The 17,822-nt window shown below is 41.5% G+C and overlaps 2 protein-coding genes across 12 annotated transcripts in view; one reads left to right on the top strand and one right to left on the bottom strand.

Annotated features, from left to right (window-relative positions):
- Positions 1-17,822, bottom strand: part of PPFIBP1 (PPFIA binding protein 1) — a 169,445-nt gene that overhangs the window by 78,003 nt on the left and 73,620 nt on the right. The gene's annotated exons all lie outside the window — the stretch shown is intronic.
- On the top strand, positions 17,044-17,772 carry CUNH12orf71 (chromosome unknown C12orf71 homolog). Its single transcript, XM_036455520.1, has one exon. The coding sequence runs from the start codon at positions 17,044-17,046 to the stop codon at positions 17,770-17,772; it is 729 nt and encodes a 242-aa protein (XP_036311413.1).

Genomic DNA, 17,822 nt, shown 5'->3' with positions numbered 1-17,822 from the left:
ACTATGAACGCCACCTCCAATCCCACTTCCAACTGAACTGAACCCCAGTTTCGGGCTCATTGGGGGAGAGCTTAGACTGTTTGGTAGCAGCCGAAAATCGAGGGCACCTTTCTCTCAAAGGTGCTTGCAACCAGTACTGAAGGACCCTGAGACTCAGGAGCCGCATAGGGCGGGGCTGATGGAAGCCAAGCCTGTAGGCTCCACCCTGAAACTCTGCCCCATCAGGGAAGCTGCGAAAATGCGACAATGAAATAGATCATATACTAAAGAAATGGAGGACAAAAAGCGACTGGATATAGAGTTCAAATCTACGCTTATAAGGTTTATCAAAAATTTCCTAGAAAAGGTCGATAAGACCTATGGGGATATGAAAAGCGATCAACTAGAATTAATAAGGAATCAACAAGAAATGATAAGGGATCAACAAGAAATAAAGAATACATTGTCTGAAATAAAAAATATTATACAGAGTCCTAAAAACAGAATGGAAGATCGCAAGAATCAAGTCAAAGATTTGGAACATAAAGAGCCAGAAGACACTCCTCCGTAGACAAGAGAATCCAGAAAGTTGAAGATAATGTAAAAAACCTCTGGGACAACTTCAAGCGAACCAACATGAGAATTATGGGGGTCCCAGAAGATGAGAGAGAGCAAGATATCAAAAACATACTGAAAGAAATAGTGACAGAAAACTTCCCCCACCTGGTGAAAGAATTAGACTTACAAGTCCAGGAAGCGCACAGAACTCCAAACAAAAGGAATCCAAAGAGGACCACACCAAGACAAATCATAATTAAAATTCCAAGAGCAAAAGACAAAGAGAGAATATTAAAAGCAGCAAGAGCAAAGCAGGTAGTTACCTATAAAAGAGCACCTATACGAATGTCAGCTGATTTCTCAACAGAAACCATGCAGGCCAGACGGGAATGGCAAGAAATATTCAAGGTGATGAATAGTAAGAACCTACAGCCAAAGATAATCTACCCAGCAAAGCTATCACTCAGAATCGAAGGCCAGATAAAGAGCTTCACTAATAAAAAAAAGCTAAAGGAGTCCATCACCACCAAACCAGAATTATATGAATTGTTGAAGGGGGTTCTTTCAGAAGAGAAAGTAAATAAAGATAAAAATTATGAACAACCAATACGTAACTATCAACAAATGAATCTAAAAACCAAGAAAATTAAAAAAAAAAAAAACACCAACTAATGAACAATATTAACTGTTGAATATAATAGAATCAGAGGTATGGAAGGGGAGTGAACTGACAATTCTTGGGGAAAAAGGGAGAGGGGGATGTGGGAAGAAACTGAACATAAACTGTGCACCTATGGATGAGGACAATGGGGGGTGGGGAAAGGGCAGAGGGTGGGATAGGAACCTGGTAGAGGAGAGCAATGGGGGGGGGGGGGGGAACATTTGTAATAATATGAACAATAAAAATAAAAAAATAAAATCTTTCCCATTGCTTGTAAACTACTGGAAATTGTTTGCTGAGCAACGTTTAATATTTCTGCAAGTTGTTTTTGAGTTTGACATACATCTTCATCCAATCATGCTTGTAATTATTGGTCTTCAAACTTTTTCGATTGACCTGGATATTCTTTGTCTTCCACATTGAAATAATCACTTTTAAAGTGTTTAAACCAGCATTCACAAGTATCTTGAGATGGAGCATGCTCACCATAAGTTTCCTGAAGTATTCAGCAGCACTTTTCTTCAAAATAATGTTTTAAAATTTCCCACAAATACCTTTTTTTGCACAAAATTCAATATTTTTAAGTGTAAAATATCTATGATGTTAACACCATCAGCAAATTTGACATATGAAGTTTTGAAGCTTGTTGTCAATACAACAAAATAGCATATCTGTCAAATTGTATATATATCAACATATATGTAACTCCATTTATTGAAAAAAATCCGCCTACTAACCAGTACACCTAGTACTTATTTAAAAATTATAGATGAGATACAATATTACATTAGTTTCAGGTGCACAACATAAGTGATTTGACATTTATATATATTACAAGTGATTCCAAGGTAAGTCTAGAAACTTTCACTGTACAGAGTTGTATTACAATATTATTAACTATATTCCTATGCTATATTTTACAGCCCCATGATTTATTTTAGAGCTATAGTCATTTCAATGTAAGGCAGCAGCTCTTTTGAGTCTGCAGAGTTCAGAAAATGATTTGAGAAAATTTGTGTGAGGTGCCTTGCATACGCCTGGTCCATTTTAAGGGCTCTATAAATAACAGCTCCATGCAACTACGTTTTCTGTCTCTGCCAGATACCAGCTGAGAGCATCGTGTGTGGGCCTATTACTCTTACCTTCTGCTCTATTGAAGCCCAGAGCTCAGCACCCTTTATTGGTTCCATAAATACATTCTCATGACAGACCAAAAAAAGGTCTGTCATGAGAATGTATTTATGGAACCAATAAATATATCTTTCTCTCCTATCCCACAAATTATGCTGTAAACAACAACCATGAAAATAAGAATATAAAAAGGAAAGAAGAAAAAAAGGAGGCAGACAAATGAAAGAAAAAGAAGTGAGAAGAGCAAATAACATTTATTACGTGCTCACCCCACTGAGAGAACTGGGACATTGGTGCCCTAGGTCTGTGACAGTAAAAAGAGACAAGCTCTCCAAAAGCTTTGCAGAACCCCCCCCCCCTTTTTTTTTTTTAATACTCACCCAAGGATATGTTTATTGATTTTAGAAAGAGGGAGGGAGGGAGGAAAGGAGAGAAACATTGAATGGTTGCCTCCCTTATGCTTCTGGAACAGGGATGGAATCTGCAACCTAGGTATGTTCCCTGACTTGGAATTGAACCTGCAACCTTTTGGTGTATGGAATGACACTCCAACAAGGTACTCAGACTGGGGGGAGGACAGAAAGAAAGGAGAGTTGGATTTTTAGTGAAGAAAGAGAGAACTGGCCTTTTGTCTTAGGGAAATCCTAGAGAATAAAACCCTAATATGCAAATCGACTGAATGACCAGTTGCTATGATGCGAACTGACCACCAAGGGGTAGACACTCAACATAGGAGCTGCCCCCTGGTGGTCAGTGTGCTCCCATAGGGAGAGCACTGCTCAGCCACAAGCCAGGCTGCACCTCCATGGCAGCATTAAGGACCCCTCAGGGGATATCCAACTGCCAGTTTGGGCCTGCTAAGCTTGCAGGCAGACATCCCCTGAGGGATCCCAGACTGCAAGAGGGTGCAGGCCAGGCTGAGGAGACTTCTCCCCCTGCCCCCAACCAGTGCAAGAATGTCATGCACTGGGCCTCTACTATACACTGAGTGGCCAGATTATTATGACCACCTCATCAGTACTTCGTTGGGCCATCTTTTGCCTTCAATACTGTGGCGATTCTTCTTGGCATTGACTCCACGAGATGTTGAAAGGTGATGCAAGGAGTAATCTGACACCATGCCTGATGAATAGCACTGTCTAGTTCTGTAAGATTAAATGGTTGTGGAACCAGCTGCCTATTGGCTCTTTTAACTTCATCCCACAAAAGCTCAATTGGATTGAGATCTGGTGACTGTGGGGGCCACCTAAGCAAGGTAAAGTCTGCCTCATGTTCTTGAAACCACTCCTGCACAACACAAGCACCGTGGCATGGCGCATTGTCTTATTGGAAGTAGCCATCTCCATTGGGATACGCCATCAACATGATAAGATGAACTTGATCAGCAACGATACTTAGGTATGTTGTGCTATTCAGATATTGTTCCACACGAATTAAAGGGCCCAAATCATGCCTATAAAATATGCCCCAAACCATAACACTGCTCCCACCAGCTTAAAGGGTTGTACTTATGCATGTAGGGTGCATGCATTCATGCTGTTTCCTCAAAATTCTCACTGTGCCATCTGCATGATGCGACTGGAAATGTGATTCATGAGACCACATGACGTTTTTCCAATGCTTGACTGCCCAATCCTTGTGTTCCTGTGTGAATTGGAGAAGTTTTATCTTGGTAACTGAAGACAGCAAAAGAGTTCGAACAGGCCTTCGGCTTCTATATCTCATACGATGCAGTGTACAGCTAATTTGCCTACAAATGTCAGGTGATCATAATAATCTGGCCACTCAGTGTACATATAACCTACTTCATCTCAACAGTAACTGTTACGGGGGCCTTTCCCACAGAGTCAGAAAGGATCTCGATCTCGTTTCCTTCCATATGTTACAGGTCTACAGAGGCATGATGAGGCTGCCATGTGGTATCTAACCTGACCTAAATTCTGTTTCCACAGAGATGGTAGTTTTGTTAACAGATTGCTGATACTTTAGAATACACTTGATGGGAGACAAAAGCTGACTTATTTAGCAGAGACAGGAGAGAAGATCCCATTCATCCTTATCTCTGGGGCTAAGAGAAACAAAATTAGAGTCGTGCCTCAACACCCAGAAGCCTTAGAAGATCCATATCCATCACATTCACACATGGCACGCTGGGTAACAGGGCGTGAGGTCAGCTTAAAAAACAGAGAGGGGCCGCCAAGTATGAGAGGACCCGTGGTCTGCAGAGGAAGAGGTTTGGAAGATGCCTGATCTCCCAGGAACTTGGAAAGGCCCAGAAGAGCAGAGGAAGACATCCTTCAGCTCAAGGACCTATACCTCTGAAGGGGTCACTGGACAGCACCATAAGCTGCAAGCACTCGGCCAAAAGCATTGGAACTGTGGGTGTCAAAACCGCTCAACTACACAAGGCTTATGCGGAAAATGAAGGATATGCAAGAACAGTGTGACTAAAACATGTGTCAAGTAAAAACACATTGCGGGTCACCATGTTATTATGTTTTAAATCCTTGAAACTTGGACCGGGTTAGATATTTTACAGGTCATGGACTTGGATAGGAAGGGAGTGGCTGAAGTCCCCTTTTCAAAGGTGCTGCTCTCGTCTTTGTTTTCATTTACGTAACACTTTTTGGCCTCGTGACTCATGAAATGAACAAGGGAGAGAGCCCTACTATCTACAGAACGAACACCACAAACATGAGGTGCTCTTTTGGGTCAGGAAAAGAGGTGAAAATTCAGCTAATTTACAGATTTGTGTGTGTGTGTGTGTGTGTGTGTGTGTGTGTGTGTGTGTGTGTGGCTTATAGATCCCAAAGTAAATACTGCTAGATTTCTGAGGTTAATTTGTATCAGAGCTCAACTATAGGTGTTCTGCTGGGCCAAACCGTGTCTCCCCCAAAATTCATATGTTGACATCCCAAACCCCAGTACCCCAGAATGTGACCTTATTTGGAGATAGTGTCTTTTCAGAGATAATAAAGTTAAAATGGGATCACTAGGGTGAGTCCTATTCCAATCTGACCAGTGTCCGTGCAAAAAGGGGAAAATTGGACCCAGAAATGTGCCCAAAAGGAAGATGATCTGAAAACAAAGGAGTGGAGCCCGGAACAGGTCCATCCCTTGAAGTCCTCAGAAGGTCCCTGCCAACACCCTGATTATGGACATCCAGTCTCCAGAAATTGAAGACATTGCTCTTGGAAAGACACCCAGTTTGTAGTGCTTTGTGATGGCAGTCCTAGCAAACTAGTACAAGTGGCGAGATGTTGAGTTGGGCATGACTACAAAGGTACAGGGCATCCCATGAGGCAGAGTTCAGAGCGCAACTGGCCTGAGAAACCCAGCCACTGCTCTGTATAGAAGAATGTGTTTCATAGGCAACAATCTTCTGGACATGTTATATTCTTTTCAGTGACAACACTCAACAGCTGCCTTTTATAACCTGGCAAAGAGCATAGCACACTAATCCTATTAGAAATAACATATTCAGCGGTTTCCATTTCAAAACAAACATTTACAGAGCGGTTACTTGTTCCCAAATTCAAATCCTGTTCCTACTGAGAGACCCAAAAATGACCTCCAGAGACTGTCCATTAGTTTTTAAATCACAAAGTATTGCATATGCTTGGAAGTATTTCATACTTTCTTATAGTACCCCTAACACATATAATGTGTTGGCACATCCATAAAGCTGAAAAAAAAATTAAAAAGATACAAACAACATTCAAAACTGAGCTGAAAAACAAGAAACCAAACTGCCCCCAAATCAAAGGCAAAATTTCATAATGGTATTTATTCAGTGTTTGCTCGGGGAGAGATTTATGCTAGGATTCTGGCAGCGGATATGTGGATATAGAACATGTACATCAAAGCGATCTAGGACTGATGAATAGTTTTGTACCGACAACGAAAGTGCTTAATAAAATGCTCGATTTAAATTTTTATAAGATGACTCATGCCTACCAAGAATTAGGTCTCCTCCCATTTCTTCTCCTGCCAGGTCTCACATACTTCAAGTCATTTTCACAAGCGCGAACATGTCAGATGAAAGAATGTCCTGCCACTCCAACGAGTTGGAGGGCCTCCTCCACATCCTAAAACCACGGAGTCTGTTGGCTCTAAGTATTCCGTCCAAACTTACAGGCTAGCATTTAAACACATTCTAGGCTGTACATTGCTCCTAATCTTCAGCTGTGAGAAGGGCTAGTGCAAGAGCAGCACAAATATGTCCTCAAGCGCCATGCTGGCTTGTAAAGACACATCCAGGATATCCCAGTCACGCAAAAAACAATTTGTACAGCTTCATGGTAGAAGCGTTTTTATATTTGCAATGATTACTAACGTGTTTCCCCGAAAATAAGACATCCTCCAAAAATAAGACCTACTTACAGGTTTCCTTCTGAGTGAAATATAAGGCATCACCCCAAAATATAAGGCCCTCCCTAGGCTAAACATGAGAGATCTGGTCCACTGATTCTGAAAGAAATGGAGTCACAAGAAATTCACCAGGAATTGGATTGTTATGATGATGTTCCAGAAGATGATGACATGACTGTCATTGAATAAATGAGTAAATTCTTGATACTGTAGGATTCACAGTTTGTCTGGTTTGTGTTGACAACTACCGTACTACCGTACCGTACACAGGTAATAAATTTCCTTTATTTTCATTTAACAATAGATGTGTACCGCATTCTTCTTCATGGAAAAATAAGACATCCCCTGAAAATAAGACCTAGCACATCTTTGGGAGCAAAAATTAATATAAGACACTGTCTTATTTTCAGGGAAACAGGGTACATCAGCAGGCTACCAGAGATTTCAAAACATTGTCCAGAACTCTGCTTCTAAATAGGACAAGCAGAACTATTTTCATTTGGAGGCAAACCAAGTGACACCTCGAGTGAGGGTCACCATTCTGGCTAAGCAGGTTATGTCCCACACAGAGTGCCCTGCCCTGGCAAGTGGAGGCTGAGATTCAGCCTGTCCTAGCACAAGGGCCACATCTGCCTGCAGGGCTGCCGCCTTCTAATCACACAAACGCTCCCTAAGGACCACACCACTCTCCCCTGCTTCTCCGTGGAACAGAGGTCTAGCGTCACCTCAGCAAAGAGCATGGGTTTACCTGGGTTTAGTTCAAGCAGTGAAACAGTGACTGGAACAGGAGTTTAAAGAACAGAGAGGGAGATGTTGGCAGGGACATGCCATGCAGGGCCCTGCTTTTGGACCTGACAAAACCATGAGGGCCATTTTGAGAATCTAAAGATTATTCAGGGCTGTCACTGAAGGGGTGACATGATACGGGGTTTGTGTTTCTTAAAAAAATAAAAAATAAAAAATCATTTTGGCTCCTACATAGGTGAGGAATCAGAAGGAAGCCAGAGAAGATGGGGGAAGGTCCAGGTGAGAACTGGTGAGCAGACAAAATGATGAGGGCACAGGATGTATCAGAAGATGGAACTGACCGGGCTTTGTGAATGACCAGGTGCTCGGAGAAAGTGTGAGAGAGAAGGAATGATGTCCAGGAAGACGCCCACCCTGTGCCACGAAAAATTGGGCCGATGATGATGCTGTTTATAAATGGCACTGGAGGAGGAGCAAGTTTGAAAGGTTATGGTCATGAGTTCACTTTTAGAGTTGAGACTTCCATAGAGCTAATATGCTTTAGGGTAAAAGTCAGTTCTAAAATATGAAATACCTTTCTTACATTTTTTCTTATAAAATCTGAGAAATACAATTATGAACAGAGTTTTAAAAGCACTGTGGCTGCATGCTAAATATAAGATTTGCAGTTCTCAAATTATTCTCCATGACTACATTCCTATCCCCAGAGCATTCCTGGTTGGACCAGTTGCCCTAAAAGTAAACAAATCTCAGAGAAAAGGGGAAAAGGTAAGTCCACATGTTAGGAGTTTTAGGTCACATAACACCTGGATGACCATCCCTTCCCCATCTTGCTCCCACAACCTGTTCCTCTCGTCACTTACAGATTGTTTATACATTCATTAAGCACGTGATCCCCAGACCAAGCAGCATCAGCAGAACTTGAGAACTTGTTAGACATGGAAATGCTCAGGCCCCATCCCAGACCTACCGAATGGGAAGCTCTGAGGGTGGACTCAGCAGTCTGTGCTTGAACAAGTCCTCCAGGTGATTCTAGGGCACGCTCAAGTTCAAGAACCACTGACAATGAGATTTCCTTCACGTCTACTTGCTAATTTCCATATTTCTTTTTGACTGTTAAAAGTTCCTTGGTGCCGAAACCCATTTGGCTCAGTGGATCGAGTGTCGGTCTGTGGACTGTAGGGTCCCAGGTTAGATTTTGGTCAAGGGCATGTGCATTGATTAAAGGCACATCCCCATTAGGGGGTGTGCAAGAGGCAGCTGGTCGATGTTTTTCTCTCATCGATGTTTCTAGCTCTCTATTCCTCTCCCTTCCTCTCTGTAAAAAAATCAATAAAATATATATATATATATTTTTTTTTTAAAGTTCCTTGGTGTTCAAAACTGCAGCCGATATCAAAATATAGTTCCTCCCAGAGGTGATGCCATCCTCCCTCTTGGATCTCACACTACCTCCCCCCTCAAAGTGCCCAGACACCCAGTTTCGTCTCCACTAAATTGAATCCAACCCATATCCTTGTATCACTGGTTGGTGGCATGGCCCTTGGGCTCTGAGTTCCTTCACTTCATACCAACTGTACCACCAAAGAAGCCTGCCTTGTGCTGTAAGCTGCGTGAACGTGTTCACAACAGGAACCCATAGTGTCTGATAACAGAGAAAACCTAATAAAAGTCTAACTGGTTATTCTAAATCAGTGTTTCCCCAGGGGGAGTCTATCAGCAAGGGCAGGCTGAGGGTGCAGATTCTAGGCCCCATTTCTATCTATTAAACTAAAAATTTCTGGGGACGGGGACCTACATTTTCAATGCACATTGAATCTGATCACCTCTGAGGTAGACGAAATTCATCTTGAAAGGGGCAGACGTAGATCAACTGCTTCTTGAGCACAGGATACTGAACTAAGAAGAAACAAAAGGAGAAGAGCTTACCTTCTTCTTAACCTGGGGCCTACTTCTTTAATGCAATCCGCAGCTTGTCGGGTTCAAAACCAGGACACCACACTTGGTCCTCTCGAATGCTGTGGAATAATCTCCCATCAGTGTGCCTTCCCAGCCTTACACGTATGGGATTGGTTTTCCGACCCTAATGAATTTTATCTTTTAATATTCAGTCCAGGAATTTGGGCTTTAAGACTATTTAGAAGTTATTTTTTCCACCTGTCTCCTAGACTTATTCAGTTGTATAGTCAATGTTGACAAAATGTAAATATGGATTTTTTTTGTGTAAAAAGAAAACACCAAAATAGCTGCCAAGTGGCAAATGGCATTATTTATAACCCGTGACACATTGTTCCACAACCGAAAATACCTCCTGGCTGTAGTTCTGAAAGTTAAACTTACTCTCCCACAACCAACTGCTCTACAACCTCCTCCTATCAAGAAGGTATGCGCTCCATCCCGCCACACCCCCCCAAAAAAACACCTACAGCTAGTCAGATCTACTGTCAAAATAGTTACTACAAAGCATGCTATGTAACAGAAGCAGAAGGAAGTCCGAGACAAGTGACTTTTAATGCTATTTCAAGAGAAGTGGTTATGAAACCGAAATGATAAGCTTTTTCCTAGAATTAGTATTGATTGGCATGGGTCCCTCCTCAAAACCATACCCTAATCAATAAAAAAAAACAATGAAAAAAAAAAATGAAAAAAAGTGTGCTCATCTTTATCTTATCAAACACATCAAAACCTTTTTTAAAAAATGCACTAATTAAATTTTCACCAGTCATTTCTAAACTAAGCTGTGTGGGGAAAACAGACACACACACACACACACACACACACACACACACACACTACACACACATACCTAATGTCTATAAAAATTATTAGCTCTTACTTTTTAACTTTTTTAAATTGTCAAATTCTATCCTGAGATTCATTTTAGGGTAGGGGTGTCGAACTCAATCAGAGAAGGGGCCAAAATCTAAAATCCAGCCTAAATCGCGGGCCGAATGGTTTACTGAACAGTCATAAACTGTCATTGTGATGGAAACGCAGCGGAGTGCAGTGATGACAGCGCGGTGCGGGCCACATTGCAAGGCCTGGCGGGACGGATTTGGCCCGCGGGCCTTGTGTTTGACACATGTGTTTTAGGGGATAATTTTAATAAATGTTCATGGGAAAAACCTATATTAGCTCATTCTGGCTAGCAGAAATTTGTGTTTGTTTGTTTAAATTGAGTACACTTAACATGGTAAAAGTCACCCTTTTTTAGGTGTACAAGTACAAGTCAATAAGTTCTGGTAAATGTACACAGTCGGGTAGCCACCACCAAAATTAGAAAACTAAAAGGCACTGTCTTGCATTTGTGGCTCAATTAACAGTCATTAGACAGTGCTGGTAGAGATTATGGCTGTCCCCTCGGTCCCCACCACTAGCTCCTGGCAGCCAGTCATCTGATTTCTACACCTAAAGTTTTGTCTTTGTTTAAAATATTTCTTGTTTTTGTCTTGCATCTTCTAATTTTGCATAATACCTAGTATTGTTTTTTGTAATTTAAACAAAGTTGTTTTTAATCTTCAAAATATTTGAAAAATATTTGATCATGTCCTATAGTTTTCATTAGCCAATGTCATTTCCATTAACCAATGTCATTTCATTAACCAGTTCCTAAATTAGGAGGCCACCACAAATTCACTCTGGGTAACAAACTATCTTCCAAAAGACGACGTGCACAAGTGGTTCATAATTCAATAGAGACCATTGTGCAGGCACACAAGAGCATCCATTCACAGATGCTGGGGGAGATCTGAGCCAGAGGTGGGGAACTTCCTGCAGCTTAATTTTATTTAGCCTCAGGCCTGTGGAGAGAGAGCTTTATCTGTGCTTGCTAAGGAAAGGTTGGAGAGAAATGTAAAAGCACTGAAGTGGTAAATAATTTAAAAGTGGGAGGGGAAGCAAGGGTGGGAGGTTTGGTCCACAGATAGTGTTTACTGGGGGGAACTCTGTAGTGGTCAAGGGTAAATGGCCAGAGAGATGCAGAAAAACACCCACCCTAGACTCACCTATTTCCGTTCTGCTTTTCTTCTAGTTCCCTTCTAATTAAATTGAATTATTGTATTATTTAATATAGGCACTCACATTTCCTGCTCCTATTCACACTCATTCCTCATTTGTACTTCAGATATCATCTTTCTGATTTTCTAGAATACAAGAAAAACACTGTAGGCTACCTCCTATTCTTATTTTCTCCCATTGGGTTAGCCGTTTTTGAGATGCTTTGGATGAAATATTGTCACCTGATCCCGATAAGTAAGTTAGCTAAATTTTGATGCTAGAATATCGTCCCATCTGCCTCTAATGAAACTTCCTTTTGTTCAGAGTGTTACCCAAATTCACAAAAGGACAGAGCATAGGGAACCCCAGGGCAACTCTGTCCAACAGAACCTTCTGCAATGGTGAAAATATTTTGTTTGCCTTATGCAACAAGGTAGCCACTAGCTACAGCTGGTCATTGAGCATTCGAAATGGGGCTAGAGTGAGGGAAAAAATAAAATTTTAATTTCGTTTTAAAATATGACTGCTACATGCGACTAGTGGCTACCCTATAAGACAGCACAGTTCTGGAGCTTACAAAACAAGGCTGTTCGATATTTTTAGGTCTGCTTGCCACTAAATGCTTGTTTGTGTGGCACAATTTGCCCTGTGAATTGCTTTCATGGCCATACTGGGAGGTGAAGTTGTGTAAAAGGAGACCTATAGTTCCCATCTACTGTCATAGTTGGCTAATCATACCAACCCTTGAGGTATAACCCGCTGAGGCCAGTTCTTGGCAGCGGCTCGGGCCTCTGGCTTTGGAGGCAGATCTGAACTGCACAATAAGCCTGGGGCTTGTCATGAAGATTAAACCATCCACCGTGTGAAAGCACCTAGCAGAGGACCGACAACATTGAGCTTTGCATACGCCACAACACTGCTTCACCATCCTCCTCCTCTAATGAAACCCATGAGCTTCGATAAGGTCTTGTCTGTTTGAGAACGGACATATAAATAGAGCATAGGAAACTGCACCCATCCTCTCCCCACCCCCCAAAATAAACACCGTAAATACCTCAGCTAGCAATCTGGGTGGGGAAAATGATGACCTTGTCACAATAATTCTTATGAAACAAAACAAGCGCTGAGAATAAGGGACTTACTCTTTTCCGAAGAGTATCCCTTATAGTCTGTTTACATTGTTCTCCCCCCACCCCCCACGAAAGTATTTTTTTTTTATTGTGGTAAAATAAACATGACAAAAGTTACCATATTAATCATTTTAAGTGTCCAGTGCAGTGGTATGAAGTAAATTCATCGTTACATTGTTTTTTGTCTTCAAAGGTAAGACAATATATTTATTTGTAAATCTTGATGTTAGGACCTCATCCCATCTGCCTCCACTAGTAATAAACTAAAATGCTATTAAAGCCTGCAGGAGATAAATAGCACTTTCAGAATAGTGATCATGGCACAAGTGGGGAAAGAAGGGAATCAGGGAAGGAACACAAGGGGGCATAAATCATTATGTAGAACGATGTATTTCTTTTCAAAGAAGTAATGGATCAACTATGGCAAACTTGACCAAAATGAGCTATAAGTATACAGGTTTTTGCTGCATCATTTACTCTACTTACATATTTAATTTTTTTTAATTTTGACCTAATTTTAGACATACAGAGAAGTTGCAAACACAATCCCTTATCTTAAAGTTAGCATCTTAACACAAAAAATAATCAGACCAGGAAATTAACTTTACTATTATATTATTAACTAAAATAAACATATTGCGATATCCCCAGTTTTTACACCAATGTCCTTTATCTACTCTATGATCCCATCTAGAATCCCCAGTGCATTAGGTGGCTGTTTCTCCTTAGCCTCCTCCAGTCTGTGACACACTCAGTCTTTTCTTGTTTCTTATGACCTTAACACTTGATAGTTACTTTGTTGAAGGTTTCATAATTTGGGTTTGTGAGCAGTCAGACTCCAGAAAGACAGGACTGTGTAGAGGATAAGAATAGGGTCTCTGGAGACAGACTGCCTACATTTGAATCCACGCTGTACAGTTTATGATCTGGGATGGTGGGCAGGTTATACTTTGGTTCCTTCTTCATTAGAACAGAGCAAATAATGATAATTGACTGGGTTGCTGTAAAATATAAACAAACACATGCAAAGTGCTTAGGACATGACCTGGCATGTAGTAAGTGCACCACAAATGCCAGGGAATATGTTGCTTCTGACTGACACCCCCGGGGATTGGTCTAGGTCTCCAACCACTCATGAGGGTGGTGAGCAGTCTGTGGCTACGGGCCAAACAGCCTCCATTGGGTAGTAGAGATGATTTCTCCCCAGCACCAACTCTATTTCTTACATCATGCCATCGTAACTCCTGAAACAGAGTCACCTAAAATACTCTTAGTTAATACAATCTACAAAGTTAAACCCGTACAACAGTGACAAACTTGAGAGCCATACCAAAGTTCTTATTTAATGAAAATAAGAGACAGAGAAAAATATTTGGGAAAGATCATAAGCAACCGGTAGATTCCAATGAGTTGAGGTTCTTTTAAGTCCGACCAGTGTTTCTTGGTGTGTGTGTGTGTGTGTGTGTGTGTGTGTGTGTGTGTGTGTTTAAAGCCAAGCCTCTTTTTGATAAATATAAAAACCTTATGATTTCTTTTAATGCTGTTTGAAACTTGCAAATTTAAAAAACAACCAAAAGCAAATCTAAGTAATGTTAAGAATATGCTTTTTCCAAGTACATATGCACTCAGTCCCTAGGAAACTCTGAGTCGGTGCTCTATTCCCTTCCTGAAATTAACTGAATTGACCTAGAAACAATCTCCCATAGCCCCACAGTTTATACTAGACTGGAGGCTGCTATAACAACATTGGCCATGGTCACTGCTCATAGAAAAGGTTCTTTGGTTTAATCTATGCAACTGAGAGCCTTCAGTCCTACAGAAGAACTCACATTTGTCTTCAGAATCACATATTTGGAAACAGAGAATGAAGGATTTACTATCTCCGCCATGAAGTACCCACTGAGAACACCATAGTAGTGAAGGCAAAGTGAGCAGACTGGACCACTGAGGAGCCATGATCTGACCAATCCCCAGATGATGTCATGATGCCATCGGAAGGGAAGGGCAGCTTGGGAGGTTGGAGGGCGTGGTGAGCAGCAGGGATGCCCAGAGCAAGAAGAAGACAAGCAAAAGCAGTTCTAGAAGAACCAAGACACTTCCTGTTGCTGAAGTGGCTGACAAGATAATGTTGGGAACAAGGAGAATAAGAAAAGAGATGCAGCTAACAGAATTAATGCTTTAAAAAAGAGAGAGAGAGAGAAGAAGCAGATTTAACCTCAGGAATAAGGCAGAAGACTAGCTGAAAAACTCAAATAAAATGTGAAACTTAACAATGCATTCCTCCAAATTTTTCCATGTTCATCTTCCTTTACCCCTTCTAATATTATGGAACAACATATTCCTTTTATTACAACTAACCCCTTAGCCCCTGCCATGGATCCCACCCTTAGTTTCTCCAAACAAAGCAGCCAAGTTTCATATTTTGAAATTGAAATAATTCTTCCTCGTATTGAATTCTCACCTCTTTTTTATTTGGAGGGTGGGTGCGAAACTGGACCTCAACTCTGCACCCTGCTCTCACTTTCTCATTCTATCACCCCTAAAGTATAGTCTATATGCACTGTTCCTACTTCCTCTCCTCCCATTCCCCTCAACCCAGTGCAAACATATTAATTCCCTTCTCATTAAAGCCAAGCAATAACATTCATGCTGCCAACTCCACTGGAAGTCTTGTTTGTTTTAACCATGTCAAGTATGTCAATGTACTTTGAATTGCCTGGAAGAGGGCCTGATCAATGAACACTACCATCCAAGTATAGGCTTCAGGATAAAATCCAGGTTCCCTAAGAGGAGGGAGGGGGCCTTCCATGACCTCGCCAACCCCTGCTTGATCTCTCCCCACCACCGGCTGTTTCTCACCTTGGTGTCCCTGCTCCTGCCCTCCCCTCTCCCTGAAAGGCCCTCTCCCACACCCCTGCTTTACACCTCACTAACTTCTTCCCTCCCACATACATGAGAAGTCATGTCCCCCACTGGGCTTTTCCTGACCCCTCAATCTCAACCACGGCTGCATGAGGCGACTCCTTTTGTTCTTCCACACCCTTATTTTTAAGTTCTGCTGCTGCACTCACCTCTCCGTGCGATAACAGGGTGTTTATGTCCATCTCACTAATAGGCTCTGAATTATCTTAAAATAGGAAACATCTTAGGCATGCACATGACAAGAGGGAAGCAACCGCCATCGCAGAAGTAACCATCCTTCTGCCCTCGGGAGGGATCCTCTTTAGCCCGGGATGGGATGGTTACAGAATGTTTTAGAAGCCAGGGCTCGCTCCTGTATTCTTGTCACTTCTCTGATTTGGGCCCTTGTGTTGTCATGGTAACCAACAGTCTCAGAACACAGACTTCTAGCAGTTGGACTTCCAGCCACTGAGACTCAGGATCTGAAGGATTTTGAACATCCTCAGTTTAGGGCTAAGTTGGTAGCACCTCTTTCACATGGGCAACTACCACAGCAGAAAATGGTGGCGTCTGCAGTGTGTGTGAGTGTGTGTGTGTGTGTGTGTGTGTGTGTGTGTGTGCTGTGTGTCCTCCTCCCTTGCTCCCCCCACTTATTGGGACATCATAGAAAAAGCTGGAGAAAAAAGTGCCATCAGACGGTGGGAGGATGGGTGTCTAACTGGCTATAACTTTTCTGGAAAGCAATTTAGTATCAACTATCAGATGCCTTTAATATGTTTGTGATCTTTGATCCATTAAATCCACATATAGGAATTTAAAGAGAGATAAAAAATTACTTACAATAGGGTTTAATACAAATTTATTTATTAAAACAATAACCACCAGCTAATGGTCATTAGCTGGTGGTTATTGTTTTAATAAATAAATTTATTAACGAGAAAGTGGTTAAAAGTGACAGAATAGAAAAAACATAAATTATTTTATGCTATAAAATAATTTCAGTTTCAACTGATGTGACATCATGCCCACATATGTATGTGAATGGGGGTATGTATAAATATGTGTATGTATGTATATATATATATATATATATATATATATATATATACACACACACACACACACACACACACACACATATATATATATATATATGGAAAGAAAAAGATTACAAAGAAATCCATCAAAATGTTTTTATAATGGTCATCATTATATCTGGATCAAGGGATCATAGGCATATTTATTTTCATCTTATGTATATATTTTTCAAACTTTGTACAATGGTAATTTTCCTTTTATAAGTTCTTTCAACTGTAGTGAGATGATGTGGGGCAACAGGTGAAGATGCTTAGTAGAAGGAATTGTTATACAAAGAAAGAGATTTTTAAAGGGAGAGAGCTGCCTCTTTTACCTTTCATTGGAGACTGCAAAATAGGATGAACCAGAAAGGAATAGTTCCAAATAGAAAAAGGAATAGATAATGTTACTGCTTATCAATCTCATCTATTTTTTCTTTATTTTGAAGATTCCTGAGATAAGGGACACCTAATATTTGAGCCCTTGAACTCTATGGCAGACTCATCCTCCTGCAACAACTGTGCTGACACTGAGGACTCTAAATCAACCCTGAGCCTCTCTGTGGGCTACTACCCCAATGAGGACACATTCCCCAGTAAGAATACAGCCTCCTGTGAGGACACATCCTCCCACAATCCCTCAATCCATTTTGTCCCTGAAAGTATAGGGAGACTCATGGAGAGACAAGACCAAATTCAGGCCAGCACAGAGCAGTTTGGCAAACTGGGCATCCCCCTGGCCTGGGATGGCGCTAACCCTTCAGACTCAATCGTTAATTGGGATCCATATGGAGAAAGCCTGTGGATAGATCCTGAAGAGAAGACAAAACTGACTCTCAGCAAACTGCACAGGCTTGAGCAATTTTTAGAAAATCAGAAAGATGAAGAAGATGATGAGTTTATATTCCCTGAATTTGCTCAAAAGGAGTATTTCCAGCTGCCCAGCAGCACCCCTCCACATGTGGCTCAGGTCAGTCATCAAGAACATAATACTTGTCTTCAAGATTTGCCCACGTTCGACCCACCAGAAAACAATGCCACCCAATGTCCACAGATTCCTCCAAAGCGTCAGGAACACGAACTTGCTGAGGTGAGCCCAGTGACACCTCAGAAGCAAGCAGGGGGGCAGGCCTGGTGGAGGGGCCTGGGTGGAATGCTACCTGCTATGAAGCAGGGTGGAGCCTCTGGGTGTCTGACATGGCTGGGAGTGAAAGAAGGATGACATCCAGGTAAAGGGTCAGGGTGGAGTTAAAGGGAAAATACCAAGAACCA

Source organism: Pipistrellus kuhlii, unplaced genomic scaffold (assembly GCF_014108245.1).
Source record: "Pipistrellus kuhlii isolate mPipKuh1 unplaced genomic scaffold, mPipKuh1.p scaffold_m20_p_3, whole genome shotgun sequence".
NCBI classification, from domain to species: domain Eukaryota; kingdom Metazoa; phylum Chordata; class Mammalia; order Chiroptera; family Vespertilionidae; genus Pipistrellus; species Pipistrellus kuhlii.
This window is presented reverse-complemented; position numbering and strand designations above follow the sequence as displayed.

What these genes read in the sequence shown, in the direction of transcription:
- CUNH12orf71 (XM_036455520.1), top strand. Translation starts at nt 17,044, where the DNA reads ATGGCAGACTCATCCTCCTGCAACAACTGTGCTGACACTGAGGACTCT.